Raw genomic sequence first — 22,245 nt, 5'->3', positions numbered from 1 at the left:
AATTTTTCGAACACTGTGCCTGTGCCGGCTCTTTGACAGCTTCAATTATCAAGTACTTACTTTGAATTTACACAACTATCATCCCATGTAACAGCCACCTGTCCCAGTGTCAGAGGTATGAAGCTCATACCATTAGTCTGCAAAAAGAATTGGAAATTTGTTTATAATACTGTGCTATATTCTTTATTCCTTTGACAACATTTAAACTATTCAAGCCCTCATTAGTTGAATTATATAGAACCACAAAAAGTTAATATTCTGTTGTATGGTTTTCCACTCACAGATGCATTAAAAAAATGATGGTAAAGCATACAAGATTGGGTGCAAATGTTTATTCTACATATAAACACTGGCTATACCCCAATTTAATTTTTTTTAATGAAGTGCAGGAATATCCCAGCTATGCCTCTTTGCTGATGCAGCAGGGAGGGGGCAGGTGAAAGAGCTGGGACTCTTGTTTCTGTATCTTGTTTCTGTATCATAAAATCGTTGTCCCAAGTAATGCAGTTATCACTTAAAAAAGCAGTTCCATAATGATGCAAAAAAGTGAAAAAAAAAATTTCTATGTTATTAATTGGAATTTTGTCTCTTGCTAAATCTGATACTATACTAAATACAGATGATGATCATACATCATTTATAAATTTCTTGATTGCATTGCTGTTTAATTCAATTATCGGCATACATTATTTGAGCAATATCTTTACTGCCCTACACAAAGAATTATCATGTTCTATTAATTTCCAATTACATAGCAAGATTTATGAGTGTTTTGGGCTAACAAGAATGAGTTCATATTAAAAAAGTCAAACTACAACCTTGTTTGGTGGTCTTTCAGGCTTTGCACAGATGTGCAACAGATACACGGAGGGAATAGGAAGCTGTAGCTTCAGAATGAGGTTGCCTTCTGGAGGAAATGGTATTGGTCCCTTAACCATGGGTTCCTGATTAAGACAAAATCAAATTACCCAAAAACACGAAAATGCATGGTACAATAATTTGCTGATACTAATATGCATTTGAGGAATGTGGTGAAATACACCTGTATAGAAACAAAGGATGATAACACAAAAGTCAGTCTTTATATGACATATTACTTCAACAAACAGAAAGGGTTGGATTTTTGGTCTTCTGCCGCCCATGTTAACGCGCCGGAGGGACGGCAATGCTGGAGATAAGCACTTTCAGGTGGGCGGCCACCTTCCAGCGCCCCGCCAGGACAGTTGGTGTTGGTTTGGAGGGGGCGCAGATCATTATCGCCCAGAAGTGGCGAGCTGTTGTGCAACGCCTCTGGTTGTGACACTGGCTCGATTTTTGGCTACCACCCAACCCATAGTGCTCCGTAGAGCACCCAGCTGGGAACGCCTGTGGAAGCAGGCGTTCGAAGCTGTAGCAGCCGCAGTCAGGTAAGTAATGTTGATTTCAGGTAAGTGTGATTATTTTCTTTCGAGATTTATGTCGTGGTGGCTTGAGTTATGTATTGGGAATGTGTTTTTTTCAAGTTTTCTTCACCCCTGCGCCCCCTCAGCCCTCGCTTAGTGCACTCTGAGGCCGGCTATTTAGTTTGGAATTTTCACTTCCTGAGCCGGCTAGCGCCCTAAAAGAGATGTGCAATGCCTCCCTCAACGTTCAGCTCCAAATTCCAGGCCCAGGTAATAAATTTTGCTAACTGAGGTGCAAACTGTTCCCAGGCACAAACTTTATTGCCCCACCACCATTACCGCCCCGAAATGTCCAGAACCGAAAATCTAGTCCAAATTGTTCTGTTGGGTTACTGACCAGCTTACAATTTTTTTTGTAACATAATAGAAGAGCCATTTATAGGCCTGAATTCCCTTGGTAGTCCCACGTCAAAGCTTCAAAAGGCCAGTATGTCTCTTGTCACTTGACATAACAAACCCCAAAGTTACAACAGGTGTGGGAACTCCCAGTGTGGGTAGTCCACACCCCGGTCCTGCTTCCCTGGCAGTGTGCATATGTAAGGGTGCATGGAGGTTCTGTCCTTGTTTTTCAGGAACTGACCTGTTTTTTAATTCTCTTGCTAGAAGGTTACGGCACTTTAATTGCACATCCAAGTATTTTTAAAATGTGGTGAGGTTTTCTGTCTCTACCACCCTTTCAGACAGTGAGTTCCAGACAGCCACAACCCTTTGGGTTAAGAAATTCCCCTCATATCTCCTCTAAACCTCCCCCCAATTACTTTAAATCTATGTCTCTTGGTTGTTGACCCCTCTGCCAAGGGGTCTGTCCCATCCATTCTATCCAGGCCAGGCCAGGCCAGTCATAATTTTATACACCTCAATCAGGTCATAGAAACATAGAAAATAGGTGCAGGAGTAAGCCATTCGGCCCCACGAGCCTGCACCATATCTAACTCCCTCTTGAACAAATCCAATGAACTGGCATCAACGACTCTCTGTGGTCGGGAATTTCACAGGTTAACAACTCTCTGAGTGAAGAAGTTTCTTCTCAGCTCAGTCCTAAATGGCTTACCCCTTATCCTTAGACTGTGTCCCCTGGTTCTGGACTTCCCCAACATCGGGAACATTCTTCCTGCATCTAACCTGTGCTGTCCCATCAGAATTTTATATGTTTCTATGAGATCCCCTCTCATCCTTCTAAACTCCAGTGAATTCAGGCCCAGTCGATCCAGTCTCTCCTCATATGTCAGTCCAGTCACCCCGGGAATCAGTCTGGTGAACCTTCGCTGCACTCCCTCAATAGCAAGAACCAATGCATCCACTATTTCTAGGGCTACTTCCTTAAGTAATCTGGGATGCAGACTATCAGGCCTTCAATCCCATCAATTTCCCGAATACTATTTCCCACCTAAGAAGGATTTCCTTCAGTTCCTCCTTCTCACTAGTATTTCCGGAAGGTTATTCGTGTCTTCCTTTATGAAGACAGAACCAAAGTATTTGCTTAACTGGTCCGCCATTTCTTTGTTCCCCATTATAAATTCACCTGAATCTGAATGCAAGAGACCTATGTTTGTTTTCACTAATCTTTTTCTCTTCGCATATCTATAGAAGCTTTTGCAGTCAGCTTTTATGTTGCCAGCAAGCTTCCTCTCATACTCTATTTTCCCCCTCCTAATTAAACCCTTTATCCTCCTCTGCTGTATTATAAAATTCTCCCAGTCTTCAGGTTTGCTGCTTTTTCTGGCCAATTTATATGCCTCTTCCTTGGATTTAACACGATCCCTAATTTCCCTTGTTAGCCACGGTTGAGCCACCTACCCCGTTTTATTTTTACTCCAGACAGGGATGTACAATTGTTGAAGTTCATCCATGTAATCTTTAAATTTTTGCCATTGCCTATACACCATCAACTCTTTAAGTATCACTCGCCAGTCTATTCTAGCCAATTCACGTCTCATACCATCGAAGTTACCTTTCCTTAAGTTCAGGACCCTAGTCTCTGAATGAAATGTGTCACTCTCCATCTCAATAAAGAATTCTACCATATTATGGTCACTCTTCCCAAGGGGCCTCGCACAACAAGATTGTTAATTAGTCCTTTCTCATTACACATCACCCAGTCTCGGATGGCCTGCCCTCTCATTGGTTCCTCGACATATTGGTCTTGGAAACTATTCCTAATTCCAGGAAATCCTCCTCCATTGCATTGCTACCAGTTTGGTTAGCCCAATCAATATGTAGATTAAAGTCGCCCATGATAACTGCTGTACCTTTATTGCACTCATCCCTAATTTCTTGTTTGATGCTGTCCCCAACCTCACTACTACTGTTTGGTATCTGTACACAACTTCCACTAGTGTTTTCTGCCCTTTGGTATTCCGTAGCTCCACCCATACCGATTCCACATCATCCAAGCTAATGTCCTTCCTTACTATTGCATTAATTTCCTCTTTAACCAGCAATGCCACCCCACCTACTTTTCCTTTCTGTCTGTCCTTCCTGAATGTTGAATACCCATGAATGCTGAGTTCCCAGCCTTGGTCACCCTGGAGCCATGTCTCCGTGATGTCAATTACATCATATCCATTAACTGCTATCTGCGCAGTTAATTCGTCCACCTTATTCTGAATACTCCTCGCATTGAGGCACAGATCCTTCAGGCTTGTCTTTTTAACACACTTTACCCCTTTAGAATTTTGTTGTAATGTGGTCCTTTTTGCTTTTTGCCTTGGGTTTCTCTGCCCTCCACTTTTACTTTTCTTCTTTCTATCTTTTGCTTCTGTCTCCCTGCATAGTTTCTCATCTGCCATATTAGTTTAACCCCTCCCCAACAGCACAAGCAAACACTCCCCCTAGGACATTGGTTCTGGTTCTGCCCAAGTGCATACGGGTCCCACATCCCCCAGAACCGGTTCCAATGTCCCAGGAATTTGAATCCCTCCCTTCTGCACCACTCCTCATTCATCTGAGCTATCCTGCAATTCCTACTCTGACTAATACGTGGCACTGGTAGCAATCCTGAGATTACTACTTTTGAGGTCCTACTTTTTAATTTAGCTCCTAGCTCCCTAAATTCGTCTTGTAGGGCTCATCCCGTTTTTTCCTATATCATTGGTACCTGTATGCACCACGACAACTGGCTGTTCACCCTCTCTCTTCAAAATGTCCTACACCCGCTCCGAGACATCCTTGACCCTTACACCAGGGAGGCAACATACCATCCTGGAGTCTCGGTTGCGGCCACAGAAACGTCTATCTATTCCCCTTACAATAGAAACCCCTATCACTATAGCTCTTCCACTCTTTTCTCCTGCCCTCCTGTGCAGCAGAGGCACCCACGGTGCCATGAACTTGGCTTCTGCTGCTCTCCTCTGATGAGTCATCCCGCTCAACAGTACCCAAAGCGGTTTATCTGTTTTGCAGGGGGATGATCGCAAAGGATCCTTCCACTGTTCTTCCTGTTGGTCACCCATCCCCTATTTGGCTGTGTACCCTTTACCTGTGGTGTGGCCAACTCACTAAACGTGCTATTCTCATCATTCTTAGCATCGTGGATGCTCCAGAGTAAATCCACCCGCAGCTCCAGTGCCGCAACGCGGTCTGTCAGGTGCTGCAGGTGAATGCACTTCCCGCACATGTAGTCGTCAGGGACACTGGAAGCGTCCGTGGCTTCCCACATAGTACAGGAGGAGCATGACATGTGTCCGAGCTCTCCTGCCATGGCTTAACCCTGAGATTAACTTAATTTGGCAACAACAATGCTAAAAGGTTACTTACTGATAAAGAAAAAGAAAAACTACTCACCAGCCAATCACTTACCCCCCTGGCTGTGACGTCACCTTTCGATTTCTTTCTACTTCTTTTTTGCCTTCTCTCCCTGCTGCAGCTGCCACCAGCTGGCCTCTTGTAGGCCTCCCTGGACACCCGCTCCCGCCTCCTATCCGACGACGAACTCCCGCCGACTGATGGGCCTCTTGTAGGCCTCCCTGGACACCCGCTCCCGCCTCCTATCCGACGACGAACTCCCGCCGACTGATGGGCCTCTTGTAGGCCTCCCTGGACACCCGCTCCGCCTCCTCTCCGACAACGAACTCCCGCCAACTGATGGGCCTCTTGTAGGCCTCCCTGGACACCCGCTCCCGCCTCCTATCCGACGACGAACTCCCGCCGACTGATGGGCCTCTTGTAGGCCTCCTTGGACACCCGCTCCGCCTCCTCTCCGACAACGAACTCCCGCCGACTGATGGGCCTCTTGTAGGCCTCCCTGGACACTCTGAGGTCCCCCCTCAGCCTCCTGTGTGCCAATGAAAACAGACCCAGCACCTCCAATCTTTCCTCAATCCAAAATACTCCAGTCCAGGGAACATTCTTGTAAGTCTCCTCTGCGTTCTTTCCAGTGCAATCACATCTTTCCTGTAATGTGGTGATCAGAACTGCACACACTACTCCAGCTGCGGCCTAATCAGTGTTTTATACAGTTCATGCATAACCTCCTTGTTCTTGTATTCCATGCTTCAACTAATAAAGGCAAGTATTCCATATGCCTTCTTAACCACCTTATCTACCTGGCCTATTACCTTCAGGGATCTGTGGACCTGCACTCCAAGGTCCCTTTTGTTCCTCTACACTTTTCAGTGTCATACCATTTAATGTGTATCCCCTTGCCTTTGGGTTACAAAGGCACTACCTCACACTTAATCGGATTGAATTCCATTTGCCAGGGTTCTGCCCACCTCACCAGTATATTGATATCTTCCTGCAGTCCACAGCTTTCTTCTTCATTATCAACCACACAGCCTATTTTAGTGTCATCTGCAAACTTCTTAATCATACCCCCAACATTTAAGTCCAAGTCAATGATATATGCCACAAAACACCAAGGGACCCTGCTGGATACAGCCTTCCAGTCACAAAAACACTCAGCAACCATTACCCTTTGCTTCCTGCCTCTGAACCAATTTTGGATCCAACTTGCCACTTTGCCCTGGATCCCTTGGGCTTTTACTTTCGTGACCAGGCTGCCATTAAAAGCTTTGCTAGAATCCATAATCATTACTTCAAACGCACTGCCCTCATCGACCCTCCTGGTTATCTCCTCGAAAAATTCAATCAAGTTAGTCACACAAATCCATGCTGAATGTCCTTGATTAATTCATGTCTTTCCAAATGAAGATTTATCCTGTCCCTCAGGATTTTTTCCAATAATTTTCCCACGACTGAAGTTAGGCTGACTGCCCTGTAATTACTTGGTTTATCCCTTTCTCCCTTTTTAAACAAAGGTACAACATTAGCAGTCCTCCAATCCTCTGGAACCACACCTGTAGCCAGGGAGGACTGGAAAATGATGGCCAGAGCCTCTGCTATTTCCTCTTTTGCTTATCTTAACAGCCTGGGATACATTTTATCCGGGCCTGGAAATTTATCCACTTTGAAAGTTGCTAAGCCGCTTAATACTTCCTCTCACACTATGTTTATCTCGTCTAATATTTCACACTCCTCCCTCATTGCAAAGTTTGCATCGCCCCTCTCTTTTGTGAAAACAGATGCAAAGTATTCGTTAAGAATCATACCCACATCTTCTGCCTCCACACACAGATTTCCTTTATGTTCTCTAATAAGCTCCACTCTTTCTCTAGCTTGCTCTTGCTCTTAATGTATTTATAAAACATTTTTGGGTTTTCCCTGATTTTACTTGCCAACATTCTTCCATGCTCTCTCTTTGCTTTCCTGATTTTTTTTATTTAATTGCACCCCTACACTTTTTATACTCCTCTCGAGTTTCTGCAGTATTGAGTTCAGTATCTGTCATAAGCTTAGAATGAGGATGGAAACCCACTAAGCACAGAATGTTCCTTTCACCTTTCAAAATGCACACATCACTTAAGATCTGTATATGCTTCTACATGTAAAAATAGTATTTGAATATATAGAACCATTTTTAATTCACAGCATCCAAGTGTAAGGATGAATAAATAGTAATTCTATATTGCTTAAATTGTGCTAATTTATGAATATCATTGAATAGTAAAATTGAAATTGAAGTAAAACCTCCATTTCTCTGATAATATGAAACTGTTTCACTGTTGGAAAATCCGGCCTTCCAAGATTCTTCCATTGCAGATAAGGATTGGTGTCATTGTTGTCTAGATGATAAATAACATACACAAGTTCTACAGAAAGATTAAACAGAACAGAAATCAATCTATGTTTTTACTCTACTGCATTTGAAAGATTCTGTATTATTATCATATGTTACAGCAACTTCAAAAGATTGCCCTTGAAAAAATGTAAGAGATGTAGAGGGTTTAACAAGGCTTTTTAAAATTCTCTAGATTTGGTACTGATTAAGTACTGATTGGTTTTAATTCACCAGACTTATGGCATGAATGTTTTCCTCTCTCTACTTGTTATCAGGATTCTACATGAAATAGATTAGAATATACACAGTTCAGTTCTTTGTGGGTATGGGCCAATTACATAAACCTATCCAGCACAATTATGGTGTAGAATGTGAAAACAGTCTCATGATGTAATGGGAATTCTCTCAGAGGTTGGAGTTAAGGCACATTTATAAGGCTGCATAAAAAGTCCTAGCCTCCGCATCTGACTATGACATCCCTAATCTTGGAGACTTTGCTGTTGATACTTGAGGGTAAATTCACTGATGTTGCGCTCCCAGCAGGAGCTGTGCTTTAAGGGAGCGCAGGTTAAAGAATTGGTGCTATGGTGTTGCAGCCCTATCCCAAATTAGACAAAAGTTCCATTACACAGCAGTGCTGTCTCTCATCTTGATCGGCACTAGACAACATCACCAAAAATATTTATTTTAAAATGGTAAATGACAACTTTGCTTATTTTCTTAACTTATCTATGAACAAATTATCCTACCAAGTGTTCTGAACGATATGCTGCTACTTCCATGAAGATGACACCGTTGTTTCTGCTTCTTAGCGTGCATTCTGGGAAAGATTACATTACTATATCCTACCACTGTGCTAGAAGATACAGTGCACTGGCTCATAGAAACATAGAAAATAGGTGCAGGAGTAGGCCATTTGGCCCTTCGAGCCTGCACCGCCATTCAATGAGTTCATGGCTGAACATGCAACTTCAGTACCTCATTCCTGTTTTCTCGCCATACCCCTTGATCCCCTAGTAGTAAGGACTTCATCTAACTCTTTTTTGAATATATTTAGTGAATTGGCCTCAACAACTTTCTGTGGTAGAGAATTCCACAGGTTCACCACTCTCTGGGTGAAGAAGTTTCTCCTTATCTCGGTCCTAAATGGCTAACCCCTTATCCTTACCCCTAGTTCTGGACTTCCCCAACATTGGGAACATTCTTCCTGCATCTAACCTGTCTAAACCCATCAGAATTTTAAACGTTTCTATGAGATCCCCTCTCATTCTTCTGAACTCCAGTGAATACAAGCCCAGCTGATCCAGTCTTTCTTGATATGTCAGTCCCGCCATCCCGGGAATCAGTTTGGTGAACCTTCGCTGCACTCCCTCAATAGCAAGAATGTCCTTCCTCAGGTTAGGAGACCAAAACTGTACACAATACTCCAGGTGTGGCCTCACCAATGCCCTGTACAACTGTAGCAACACCTCCCTGCCCCTGTACTCAAATTCCCTCGCTATGAAGGCCAACATGCCATTTGCTTTCTTAACCGCCTGCTGTACCTGCATGCCAACCTTCAATGACTGATGTACCATGACACCCAGGTCTCGTTGCACCTCCCCTTTTCCTCATAAAAACAAAAGCTTTTTTATTAAGAATCTATATTCATTAGGCAACTTTCGAGCAGTTACAGATCCTTCCCAGAATGCATGGTTCAAAGATCAGAAAAAGTGTCACTGGGTGGTGAATAAATGGAAGTCAGATTTGTTAACCCAGTAACATATTGGCAACTACCAACAAATGATGGTATGGACACCTGCTACTCTGCAACCGTTAACACTTTTCATTACCTTCATTATAGCTGAGGTAACCTTCCATCATCTTTAAGCCACAATGGCCTAGAAATTGGTCCGCATTGCACCTATTTTTGGGCGCTACTGGAGTACTAAGGTCCCAATATGGTGAGCATGAAGCATGCACACTTCTGGCTGGAATTGCACCATATTGGATAAGGGCAAAAAATTATGGCTGGGATTTTACTTATCTGGGTGGGTCCGGTGCAGGTGATGTCAAAGGCTGCTGGATCCATCCTGCTGTCCAAAATGAACTTACGTTCATACGACTTGAACTTACGTTAATACGGCTCACCCAGCATGTTTCCCAGTCCAATTAGACGAAGAGGGTCTGGTGATGTCATTCATGACGCGTCATCAGCTGGTTTCCTTAAAGGAAACATGGCCATATTTCTTTTGACGTTTGTGCTGTGAGTGTTCTGGCAATAACTACACAGAGGTGCAGGGCTGCACCCAGCTTCTCCCATGACTCCCTCCATATGCTTATGGAGTGAGTCAGTGCACACAGGGAGGTCCTCTTCCCTTCCGATGGGCAGAAGTCACATCCTCAGGAGACCAAAACAGCCTGGTTGGAGATTGCAGAGGTGGGCACATGCAGAGATGTCATCAGGAGGGCCTGGCTACAGTGGTGCAAACATTTCAATGATCTTATTAGATCAAGAAATGTTATTACAAAGCCGCACTCAACCTCATCCTGCTGTGCCTCTCATCATATCCCCATCACTCTGCCTTCCCTATCCTACTCCTGCACATCCTTACTCACACCAACTTACCTTGGACCTCCACTCACCCCTCTCTCTCTATCTACATTATCACATCTCCATCTCACTAGCCACCCTTCACACTCACCCTCATCCTAGTGTAATCATACCAACCAACAACACACAGGGGTAGTAGCCACTTGGGTGTTTTATCCAATATTTATGTAAAGTATGTATTAATGTGGTGTCAAACATAAAAATCTTTATTAAGATTTTTTATGTTTGGCACCACATTAGTACATACTTTACATGAATATTCCGGTCTTGGACAGATTCTTATGCACCTTTGGAAGCGACTTAGTGAGTTGCAGTGAATAGTGAGACATAACGGTAACCCCGCAATGGTGATGAGTGTGGAAGGAATGGCTTGGTCATTGTAGGGATGCTTTATGGTGTTGGTGTGGGGTAGTGCCAACCTGATGCATCATGTGGGTGTACAGTGTAAAGTTAACAAAATCTGGCCATGATGAGGCCATCCCTGGCATCCCGGGCAGCAATGTCTGAGGACCAAGGTGAGACTGCATAAATAGCACCAATGCCAGGTGAGGTAGTGATGACAGAAGTGACCTGTCAATAGTTGGAGAGGTAATGAGGTGAGACTGGATGGAGACATTGGTGGAATCATTTGCACCCTGCTGATTCTGTTTTGGAAATGCAGTGAGGAGCAGCATGTGGCTGAGGATGTGATCATCGGCGAAAGCTTTTACTGTGCATTTGAAGCTGTCAAGGCATCAGCTTGAGCAATGGCCACTGAACTCCCACCTCAGGTTGACAGATGTGGTCCCCGAACAGTGTGGTTCCCATGGCCATGAAGTTAAAGTTAAAAAATAAATTAATAATAGGTCTGTTAAGTAGATTTTAATTGGGTCGCCCGCTACTGCTACTGAGTCTGCCCAGCGCTGACAGACCCGACATTAGGAAAGGCTCATTGTGGTGGGATCACAGCGGGTTCCTGACCTGTTGTCAATTAAAAAGCACCATCGATCCTGCCCACTGATACCCCTGAAAATTCTGGCCTATGTGTCCATTACACATGGCTGAAGCAGGCATTAGTCCCTTTGCTTCGAAAATAAGGCGCCTAATAGTTGTTTGAGCTCCCGTCTCTAAGCTTGGTTTGCCCTGAAGCCAACTGTATTCGGGGAATCCAGGCTCAGAGATTGCCTGTTGAGCCCAACCAAGAAGGTAAGAGCAGAAGCTGATCGCTGCCACTCCTCCAGCCTCCCCCCCTCCCACACCCCCACCGCACACCTATTGTGGTCGCTCCCGGCCCCAACCCCCACATCCAGCAGAGACCACCAATCTCCCCTACTCCCAACCATTAATCCATACTCCCACAATCCCTGGTCCCCGATACCTGTGCTCTCGGCCCCCAATCGCCGGACACCCGATCATGCTTTCCCCAGGATCCCATTCATGCTGACACACACAGTGCTGCTATTCATGCTCACACAGACAGTTCCCATTCATGCTCACACACACAGCTCCCACTCAAGGTCACACACATACTGCTCTCAATGCTCGAAGCATTCGTAACAAATAGAGAAGAATGGCTTTAATCTAATAGCCATTGGAGATGAGGTTGCAAGGTGACCGAGGTTGGGGACTAAATGTTCCAGGGTACTTGATGTTTTGAAAAGACAGGCAGAATAGTAAAGGGGGTAGCCTTGTTAATAAAGGATGACATAAGGAAATGGTGAGAAAGGATCTTGGCTCGGAAGATCAGGAAGTAGAATCAGTATAGATGGAGATAAGAAATAACAAGGGGCAAAAACAGGCCCCCAAACAGTAGCTATACTGTTGGACAAAGTATGAATCAACAAATAATATCAGCTTGTAATAAAGGTAATACAAATATTATGGGGGACTTTAATATTCATATAGACTTGGCAAATCAAATTGGCAAAGATAGTCTGGGGGATGAGTTCATGGAGTGCATTTGAGACAGTTTCCTAGAACAATACGCCATGGAACCAACCAGGGAACATGCTATTTCAGGTCTTGTATTGTGTAATGACACAGTGCTGTCATTCATCACACAAAGTGTTCTCATTCCCGTTCACACATACAAAGCTCTTATTCATGCTCACACACGAACCTCTCATTCGTGCTCACACACACAGAGCTCTCATTCATCACACACACAGAACTCTCATTCATGCTCACACATAGAGAGGCCTATTTCACGCTCACACATCACAAAGCTCTCATTCATGCTCACACACACATAGCTCTCATTCATGCTCATACCCAAGAGAGCTCTTATTCATGCGCACACATGTCTATTTCATGCTCACATAAACATGGCTCCCATTCATGCTCACACTCACAGAGCTCCCATTGTTGCTCACAATCACAGTGCTCTCATTCATGTTTGGAGATTGGAGACACCAGCAGCGACAAAGATTAAAATAGCAGGAGAATAGCGCTGACCTGATGGAGCACCACCAGCGATGTAGTTCCAAGAAAAAAAGCAAGGAGTGTCATCAGTTAAAAAAGTGACGTCGGCACAAGGGAAGGAGCTGATTGTTGAGCAGCTGGTGAGTGTTTATTTTAAGTTTTAAGTTTATTTCTGTTAAGTTAGTTCTTAGTCTATTAGGCAGGGCAGCTCAGTCCCATGGAATGCACATTCTGTGCCATGTGGGAAGTCCTGGACAATTTGAGTAGCCTGGACGACCATGTGTGCAGGAAGTGTCACTCGCTACGGCAGCTCGAAGTCCGTGATTTGAAGCTTGAGTGGCAGCTGGAGTCACTGCGGTGCATTCACGAGGCTGGAGTGGATAGCACGTTTCAGGAGGTGATCTCCCCGCAGCTTAAGAGTGTGCAGGCAGAGAGGGAATGGCGGTCGCCAGACAAAGGAGAAGGACCAGACAGGTAGTGCAGGAGTCCCCTGAGTGCATCTCACTCTCCAACCAGTATTCTGTTCTAAGTACAGAGGGCGATGGTTCCTCTGGGGAGTGCAGCCAGAGCCAAGTCCACCACGGATGGCTCAGCTGCACAGTGGGGGAGGGAAGAAGAGTGGAAGAGCAATAGTGGTAGGGGATTCGATAGTTAGGGGTACAGACAGGTGTTTCTGCGGCCGCAGACGTGACTCCAGGATGGTATGTTGCCTCCCTGGTGCCAGGGTCAAGGATGTCACTGAATGGCTGCAGGACATTCTGAGGGGGGAGGGTGAACAGTCAGAGGTCGTGGTCCATATCGGTACCAATCACATCGGTAGAAAGAAGGATGAGGTCCAGCAGGCAGATTTTAGGGAGCTAGGAGATTAAAAAGCAGGATCTCACAGGTAGTAATCTCCGGATTACTCCCAGTGCCACATGCTAGTGAGTACAGAAATAGAAGAATAGAGCAGATGAATGTGTGTCTGGAGAAATGTTGCAGGAGGGAGGGCTTCAGATTCCTGAGGCATTGGGACCATTTCTGGTGGAGGTGGGACCTGTACAAGCCAGACTGGTTACACCTCAACAGAGCCTGGACCAGTATCCTCACGGAAGGAAGGGGGTGCTAATGCTGTTGGGGAGGGTTTCAACTAGCTTGGCAGGGGGATGGAAACTTGAGAGTAGATTCAGAAGGGAGAGAAGCAAAGCTGATATTGGAAAGCAGAAAATTAGAAAGTGAATTTGGAAGACATGGGAAACCGCGAGAAAATAGACAACAAGGGAGTTTGGCAGTGCTAAATGGTATATATTACAACGCAAGGTGGCTAGGGAAGTAAGAGCACAGATAGACATTTGTGAGTATGATATTATAGCTATTACTGAGACATGCCTGAAAGAAGGGCAGGTATAGCAGCTCAACATTCCTGGTTACAGGGTTTTTAGACGGGATAGAGAGGGAGATAAAAAAGGGGGGGGGTCGCAGTATTAATTAAAGAAACAATTACAGTTGTGAGGAGAAATGATATGTTAGCAGGATCATCAAATGAGGCCTTTATTAGTCGAGGCATAGAATACAAGAGCAGTGAGGTTATGCTTGAATTATATAAAACACTAGTTAGGCCACAGCTCGAGTACTGCCTGCAGTTCTGGTCACCACATTACAGGAAAGATATGATTGCACTAGAGAGGGTACAGATGAAATTTACGAGGATGTTGCCTGGACTGGAGAATTTTAGCTACGAAAAAAGATTGGATAGGCTGGGTTTGCTTTGTTTGGAACAGAGGAGGCTAGGATTGGATAGAAAGAACCTGTTTCCCTTAGCAGGGGAGGGTCAACAACCCGGGGGCATAGATTTAAAGTAATTGGTAGGAGGTTTAGAGGGAATTTGAGGGGAATTATTTTCACCCAGAGGGTGTTGAGGGTCTGGAACTCACTGCCTGAAAGGGTGATAGAGGTAGAAACCCTCACTGCTTTTAAAAACTACTTGGATATGCACTTGAAGTGCTGTAACCTGCAGGGCTATGGACCATGAGCTGGAAAGCGGGATTAGGCTGGATAGCTCTTTGTTGGCCAGTGCGGACTCAATGGGCCAAAATGGCCTCCTTCCGTGCTGTAGCTTATTATGATTCTATGATTCTATGCTCACACACACACAGCTCTCATTCATCCACACACACACAGCTCTCATTCATGCTCACACACACACAGCTCTCATTCATGCTCACTAACACACAGCTCTCATTCATGCTCACTAACACACAGCTCTCATTCATGCTCACTAACACACAGCTCTCATTCATGCTCACACACACAGAGCTCTCATTCATGCTCACACACACACAGCTCTCATTCATGCTCACACACACACAGCTCTCATTCATGCTCACACACACACAGCTCTCATTCATGCTCACACACACAGTATTTCCACTCATTCTCACACACACAGAGCTCTCATTCATGCTCACACACACAGTATTTCCACTCATTCTCACACACACAGAGCTCTCATTCATGCTCACACACACAGTAATTCCACTCATTCTCACACACACAGTACTCTTATTCATGCTCACACACATTGTGCTGGATTTTCGGTCTTCTGCCGCCCGTTAGTGCCCCGGAGGGACGGCAATGGCGGTGGTAAGCACTTCCAGCACAAGTAACTTCCAGCGCCTCACTGAGACATTCGGTTCCAGTTTCAAGGGGGCACGGAGCATTACCACCTGGAAAAGGCGAGCCAGTGTGCAACACCCCTGGTTACGACATTGGCTCGATATTTGGTTGCCACACAGGCACCTTAGTCGGAACGCCTGTGGAAGCTGGCTTTCCAAACTATAGCGGCCGCACTGAGGTAAATAATGTTGGCCTGAGGTAAGTGTGATTGGTTTTTACTTTTTTATTTTTACGATTTTTGTTGTGGTGTCGTGAGCAATGTATTGGGAATGTTTTTGGTGGTTTTTTTTTAGATTTTTTTTTCACGGAATCCTCTCAGTGTGCTCTGAGACCGGCTGTTTAGCTTGGGATTTTCATTTGCTCAGCTGGCCTAGCGCCCTAAAAGTCATCATCATAGGCAGTCCCTCAAAATGAGGATGACTTGCTTCCACGCCAAAAACGGATGAGTTTCAATGAAGGACCTAATATTCCAGATCCCGAACTACATCCTGAAGGGTGGAAGATGCCTGTGTGTGGATTTTTTTAACATGTGGTGGCTGTTGCACACCAGCCACCACACGGGCTTGACAGAGCTAGGTCTTGGTCCAGTGACAAAGGTTATCCAAGATGACTGGAGACCAGCTCTGCTGCACAGACCTAGTGTGCTCACATATCGCAGTGTGGGCTGGCTCATGCCGCTCCTTCACCCCGATCTCACTGCTCCTGCTGTATCTGCCCATGCTCCAATCATCGACCTGCTCTCTGAAGTGGCCTGCCGCCACCTTGTTCCCGGGCCACTGCCCCTTTTATGGCTCCGACCTGCCGCTGGTGTTCTCACGTAGGTCGGGGCCTCCACGCTGTGGAAGAGGCGTAGAACGTCTCCCCTTACTGCTCCACTCCAGACTCAGGGCCCAGCTGGTGAATTTTGTGGCTGGAGATGCAAACCATTTCCTGGTGCAAAATTTACCACTCCGCCCGAGTTAACTGCGCAACATTGAATTTCTCCCCCACAATATTTCCATTCATGCTCACACGTAGTGTTTCTATTCATACTCACACCCACAGAGCTTCCATTCATACTCACACACACAGGGGTCGAAATTCGGTACTGCCATTTGTGAGGCAGTGTCACCGGCTGAGAGAAATTTCTAACGGCCGCGTTCGGCACGGACCCCAAACATGAAATTAAGTTTTGTCGCCTAAAGAGTGGATAGCAACAATAAACACACTTAGCTGGAGGTGCTACGCAGTGCCAATTGGGCCGTTAAGCGCGGGCTCAACATTTGGGAGCTAAGCAGCATTTGGTGCTGCACCACAGACATAGTGGTGCCACCTGGAATTCATTGAGGCGTTGATTGGGCACCTCAATGCCTCGTGGGAATATTCACTTCCTACGCACTCGCTCATCAGCATGCCCATCAGTTCTCGGATGCCGCAATGGATGCATTCCTTGATGCCCTGGAGAGGCGGCAGCAAGTGCTCAGGACAGAAGCTGTGAGGAGACCACATCCCCAAACGTACCGAATACTATGGAGGGAAATAGTATAGCAAATGTCTGCGAGTGACACGGTGCCAAGGACAGCAGTGCAATGCAGAAAAAGGTGGAATAACCTGACGTCGATAGTGGGGATCAGTATCTTTAATTTCAAACTTCAACATGCTATGCTCTGACCTCAATGTGCACTCTCTGCTCAATGTAGCGTCTCGGAATCCATGCTCTAAGTGGGTCAAGGTTCCCATTTGCAGCCTCTCCCACTGCAAGGGCCTGCAAGCGCTGGTTACATTGTAACTCAGTTCTGCAGACCCACCCCTCATGTTGTTAACTCCTCAGTTATATGCGTGTCAAATTACTGATAGGTCTTGGCCCCCTAATTCAAGCACTGCCACAGCAAGTCCACGCCGCCAATGGTAGTTACACAAGCTGTGAAGATTGTCATAGAGTAAAATATAGTAAACATCAAGCTGTGAAGACTGTCATAGAGTAGCATATACTAAAGTGTGTAAGGCACTTGGGACACACTGATAGAAGGCCTCTAACTCCGACTTTCTCTTTAATGTTACAGTCGAAGCTCGCACACAACTGGCAGGAGTGGAGAGGAGCCATACCTCCAAGTGCACACTCTGTTGGATGCCTGCCCTGATGGGTGTTCAAGTTGGTGTGATGGCAGTGGGTGCGGCCAGCCCCCCTTGGGACAGTGACGGTATGTTGAGTTCCTTTGCAGTGAACTGTAGGACATTTGGCCCTCACACCATCATCGTGCAGCTCTTTCCATGAGACTGCCGTTCACGAATGCCTTTCCCGCTTCTGGCTCCCTCACCTGCAGGTAACCGCTCTTCTGTGTTTATGCTTTCAGATGATCACCGAGGCCTTCACATGAGCCTTTCATGGGCGCAGATGGTGACGAGGACAAAGAGGAGAAGGAGCAGGAGGATGACATCTCGTTCGTCCTCACACAGTTGCAGTCACTCTTGATGCAGAGGCAAATAGATTCAACAGACGCACTGACTGCTGCCATCCTGCTAGGCTATCATGTGTGGCTGCAGCTCCAAGTCAACAACCAACTAGGAATGGAAAGCGCAGGCAACGAAAGGAGCGTGCGGCAAACCAGACTCCCCACCCACCCTTTCCTTCAACCATTGTCTGTCCTACCTGTGACAGAGACTGTAATTCCCGTATTGGACTGTTCACTTTTAGAGTGGAAGCAAGTCTTCCTCGATTTCAAGGGACTGCCTATGATGATGATGATATTCTACCAACCTGCCTTTGTTCTCTATTTATATCATCTTCAATGTTTACTACACTTCCAAGTTCCATATCATCTGTAAATTTTGAAATAGTACTGAACCTTGGGGAACTCCACAATATACCTCCCTCCAGTCCAAAAAATAGCTATGCACCACAACTCTCTGGGACCAAAATTGTCCCTCTCCTTCAGGCCTGTTTATATCGCAAATCGTCGGCCACGCTGCAGAGTGGAATGGCCGCCGACTTTTCGTAGAATGGCCGCGCTAGCCCAATTGCCCTTCCGAGTTTTGCCTGTGGTGAATCGATCTCCCCCTACTCCTCCGCTGCTGCTGATCCATCTTAAGCGCGTCATCCGATATATATTAATGACTTGGAGTTGAATGTTGGGGGTATGATTAAGAAGTTTGCAGATGACACGAACATAGGCTGTGTGGTTGATAATGAAGAAGAAAGGAGGATACCCTCTTCTTAGGCAGTCCCTCGGAGTCGAGGATGACCATCTTCCACGCTAATGTGAGTTCTCAGGTGACTGATGAGCCAATGCGGAACCTACAGTCTATGTCACAGACAGGGCAGATGGTGGTTGAAGGGACGGGTGGGTGGGATGCTTGGGTTGTCGTGCGCTCCTTCCGCTGTTTGCGCTTGGCTTCCGCTTGCTCCCGGTGAAGAGACTCGAGGTGTTCGGCGCTCCTCCACTTTGAGTGGTCTTGGGCCAGGGATTCCCAGGTGTCGGTGGGGATGTTGCACTTTTTCAAGGAGGTTTTGAGGGTGTCCTTGAAGTGTTTCCTCTGCCCATCTGGGACTCGCTTGCCATGTCGGAGCCCTGAGTAAAGCGCTTGTTTTGGGAGTCTGGTATCGGGCATGCGGACATTGTGGCCCGTCCATTGGAGCTGATCGAGTGTGGTCAATACTTTGATGCTGGGGATGTTGGCTTGAGTGAGAATATTGACGCTGGTGTTTGTATCGTGCCAATCGATTTGCAGTATCTTGCGGAGACAGCATTGGTGGTACATCTCCAGTGCTTTGAGGTGCCTGCTGTACATAGTCCATGTCTCTGAAGCATATAGGAGGGCGGGTATCACTACTGCTTTGTAGACCATGAGCTTGGTGGCGGATTTGAGGTCCTGGTCTTCAACAACTCTTTTCCTCAGCGAACAAAGGCTGCACTGGCACACTGAACTTGTGCTGGACTTCGTCATCAACGTCTGCCCTTGTTGACAGTAGACTCGCGAGGCATGGAAAATGGTCAATGTTGTCCAAGGCCTTGTCATGGACTTTGATAATCGGGGGGGAGGGGGGGTTACTGTGTGGCAGGGTCAGGTTGGTAGAGGACCTTTGTCTTACGGATGTTTAGTGTAAGGCCCATACTCTCGGCCATTTCCGTGAAGATGCGACCTGCACTGGTCAGGTGGGCAAGTGGCAATTGGAATTCCATTCGGATAAGTGTGAGGTAATGCAGTGGGGGAGGTCTAACAAGGCAAGGGAATACACGTTAAATGGCATGACACTGAAAAGTATAGAGGAACAAAGGGACCTTGGAGCGCAGGTTCACAGATCCCTGAAGGTAACAGGTCAGGTAGATAAGGTGGTTAAGAAGGCATATGGAATACTTGCCTTTATTAGTCGAGGCATAGAATACAAGTGCAAGGAGGTTATGCTTGAACTGTATAAAACACTGGTTAGGCCACAGCTGGAGTACTGTGTGCAGTTCTGGTCACCAAATTACAGGAAAGATGTGATTGCACTGGAGAGGGTACAGAGGAGATTTACAAGAATGCTGCCTGGACTGGAGAATTTTGGCTATGAGGAAATATTGGAGATGCTGGATCTGTTTTCTTTGGAACACAAGAAGCTGAGGGGAGACCTGATTAAGGGGCCTGGATGGAGTGAATAGGAAGGATATGTTTCCCTTGGCAGTGGGGTCATCAACCGGGGGTGTAGATTTAAAGTAATTGGGGGGTGGTTTAGAGGAGATATGGATGGAAATTTCTTCACCTAGAGGGTGGTGGAGGTCTGGAGCTCACTGCCTGAAAGGGTGGTAGTGGCAGGAAGCCTCATCACATTTAAAAATTACCTGGATATGCACTTAAAATGTCATAACCTACAGGACTACGGACCAAGAGCTGGAAAGTGGGATTAAGCTGGATAGCTCTTGGTTGGCGGGCGCAGACACGATGGGCCGGAATGGCCTCCTTTCGTGCTGTAAATTTCTATGTTCACCGTGCGCACCGCCGATCTACCCCCCGATAGCGACATTCCCCTCTGAAATTCTTCGGTCTGCCCGATGGTGCCGAAACCTGTTTTTTCCTGGTAGTCCAGTGAGCAGTGAGGCTGTGGCTATCTGCAACGACGGTGCGGCTTCCCTTAAAGGGGAGGATGCTCTGCCGCTGCCGCCATTTTTCTTTCTATTGGCCGATTGCAATGTCGGCCCGACAATTCAGCCGGGTCGCCAACAGGCAGCTTGACAATCCCTTTTGGGTACCAGACTGCTGGTCCAGCCAAAAACCTCCCCGGTGGTCCATTGGGCCGAAATTTTTAAATCGTGGAGGCTCTCCCCTTTAAGTGAAGGTGACGCAGCGTCGTGATGATGTCATCTTGGCGGTCACTCCACCCCGGCCCCCAACTTCCGCCCCTCTTAATGCCACCGCCTCCATTAAGAGCAACTTTCGGATCCAAGGGAAAAAAACCAACATAGAGGTGAATGTCGCTCAAAAGGCGACCTAATCCGCAGCTGCAATAAAAACCATCGAAACGGGATGGGAATGCTCCAGGGGGAATTTCTACCCCTCTGTTTTCTATCGCTTTGCCAATTTTCTGTCGATAGTGACACTGCTCCTTTGATCTCATAGGCTTCAATTTTGCTAACAAGTGTAATATGTGGTACTTTATCAAATGCATTATCAAAGTCCATGTACACAACATCAACAGCACTTCCCTCATCCACCCTCTCTATTACCTCATTAAAAAACTGAATCAAGTTAGTCAAACACAATTTGCCCTCCTCCTTTTTTTTCCTCCCGACCGTTTCTGTATACCTGTACCCAGGTATATTGAGCATCCAATCCTCCCCTTTTTGGAGCCAGATCTCAGTTATCGTCATTACATCATATTCTCACATGGCTACTTGCACCTGCAGCTCACCAACCTTGGTTTAGCACTCCACTTCCTTCCGGGGGCAGTAACCTGAACTTATTGAGTGGGGCAGGAAATCCACGCCTGGCGCAAAGTTTTGCGCCTCCCGGACATTACCGCCACCAAACAGGACGATACGGAATTTCTTGGCCTATCTGTCTCTCCCTGTCCTCTGCGCGCCTTGTTTCTACTTTTTAACACAACATCTTGGTGCTGAATTAGTTTAAAGCCTCACTCCCAGCACTAGTTAACCAGCCCGCAAGGATACTGGTCCCAGCTCCATTCAGGTGCAACCTGTTTATCTTGAACAGGTCCCTCCTGCGACAGAACTTGAAATATAAACTCCGTTTTAAAATATTTGGCTTTTACAGATAGTGATCTTTGAATGGCTAACATGCCAACAACTACATTTACCTTTTTGGGTAGGAAAATTGGTCAGGTTGACATTCACAAAGGTAATGTCCGATGAGGTCTGATTATCATCACTGTTATAAATTATTATAGCAGATTGCCAGCTGTCAGTGGAATGATAATTTGAAGGCTCATGAATACTTGCTAGTGCTCCCAAAGTGCTATTCCAATCTGAGGCATCATCATTGAGTATCATTTCTACTTCAAGTTGTTTCTCACCTGTGTATAGAAAAAAAAAGTGTAAAGGGATTTGGGACACCAAAATATTACATAAATATTACATAGCCATTTCAAGAAAGGAACTAATTCTTTTACTATTCTGATGTTATAACTGACAGAAATTAGGTTAATAAAAACATAACAAAAATGTTCATAGGCCATGTTAATGGAAGGCCTGTTGTAAGTTTAATGACTTCACTATGTCAACAAAGCTAAGAGTGGCTCAGTTGGTGGCCTCATGGCTCATGACTGCTGTTAAGAACCCAGGTACAGCAACAGAGTTGGCTGACAAGAAATGAAATGGGCATGCCACTACAAGAAATGTGATTGTACAAATTATTGGTTAATCAAGGAAAGTCAGCATAGATTTGTTAAGGGAACATGTCATTTCTGACTAACTTGATTGAATTTTTTGAGGAGATAATAAGGAGGGTCGATGATGTTAGTGCGTTTGATGAAGTGTGTTTGGATTTTAGCAAAGCTTTTGATAGGGTCCCATATGGCAGACTGGTCACGAAAGTAAAAGCCCATGGGATCCAGGGCAAAGTGG

At 45.9% G+C, this 22,245-nt stretch overlaps 1 protein-coding gene across 3 annotated transcripts in view; it reads right to left on the bottom strand.

The window, feature by feature from the left end:
• The window catches only part of idua (alpha-L-iduronidase), a 538,596-nt gene that overhangs the window by 27,123 nt on the left and 489,228 nt on the right, over window positions 1-22,245 (bottom strand). For 2 of the 3 annotated variants that reach the window (XM_070871632.1, XM_070871634.1), the window contains 4 exons: window positions 21,480-21,695; window positions 7,470-7,591; window positions 819-944; window positions 61-137 (listed from right to left, as the gene is read on the bottom strand). In XM_070871632.1, the coding sequence (XP_070727733.1) occupies window positions 61-137; window positions 819-944; window positions 7,470-7,591; window positions 21,480-21,695 (541 nt within the window). The remainder of the gene's footprint in view (window positions 1-60; window positions 138-818; window positions 945-7,469; window positions 7,592-21,479; window positions 21,696-22,245) is intronic. The other variant, XM_070871633.1, reaches the window with a different exon arrangement.

The sequence above is a fragment of the Pristiophorus japonicus genome, chromosome 2 (genome assembly GCF_044704955.1).
Source record: "Pristiophorus japonicus isolate sPriJap1 chromosome 2, sPriJap1.hap1, whole genome shotgun sequence".
NCBI lineage: Eukaryota > Metazoa > Chordata > Chondrichthyes > Pristiophoridae > Pristiophorus > Pristiophorus japonicus.
The sequence above is the reverse complement of the archived record's forward strand: the minus strand, read 5'-3'. Positions and strand labels throughout refer to the sequence as shown.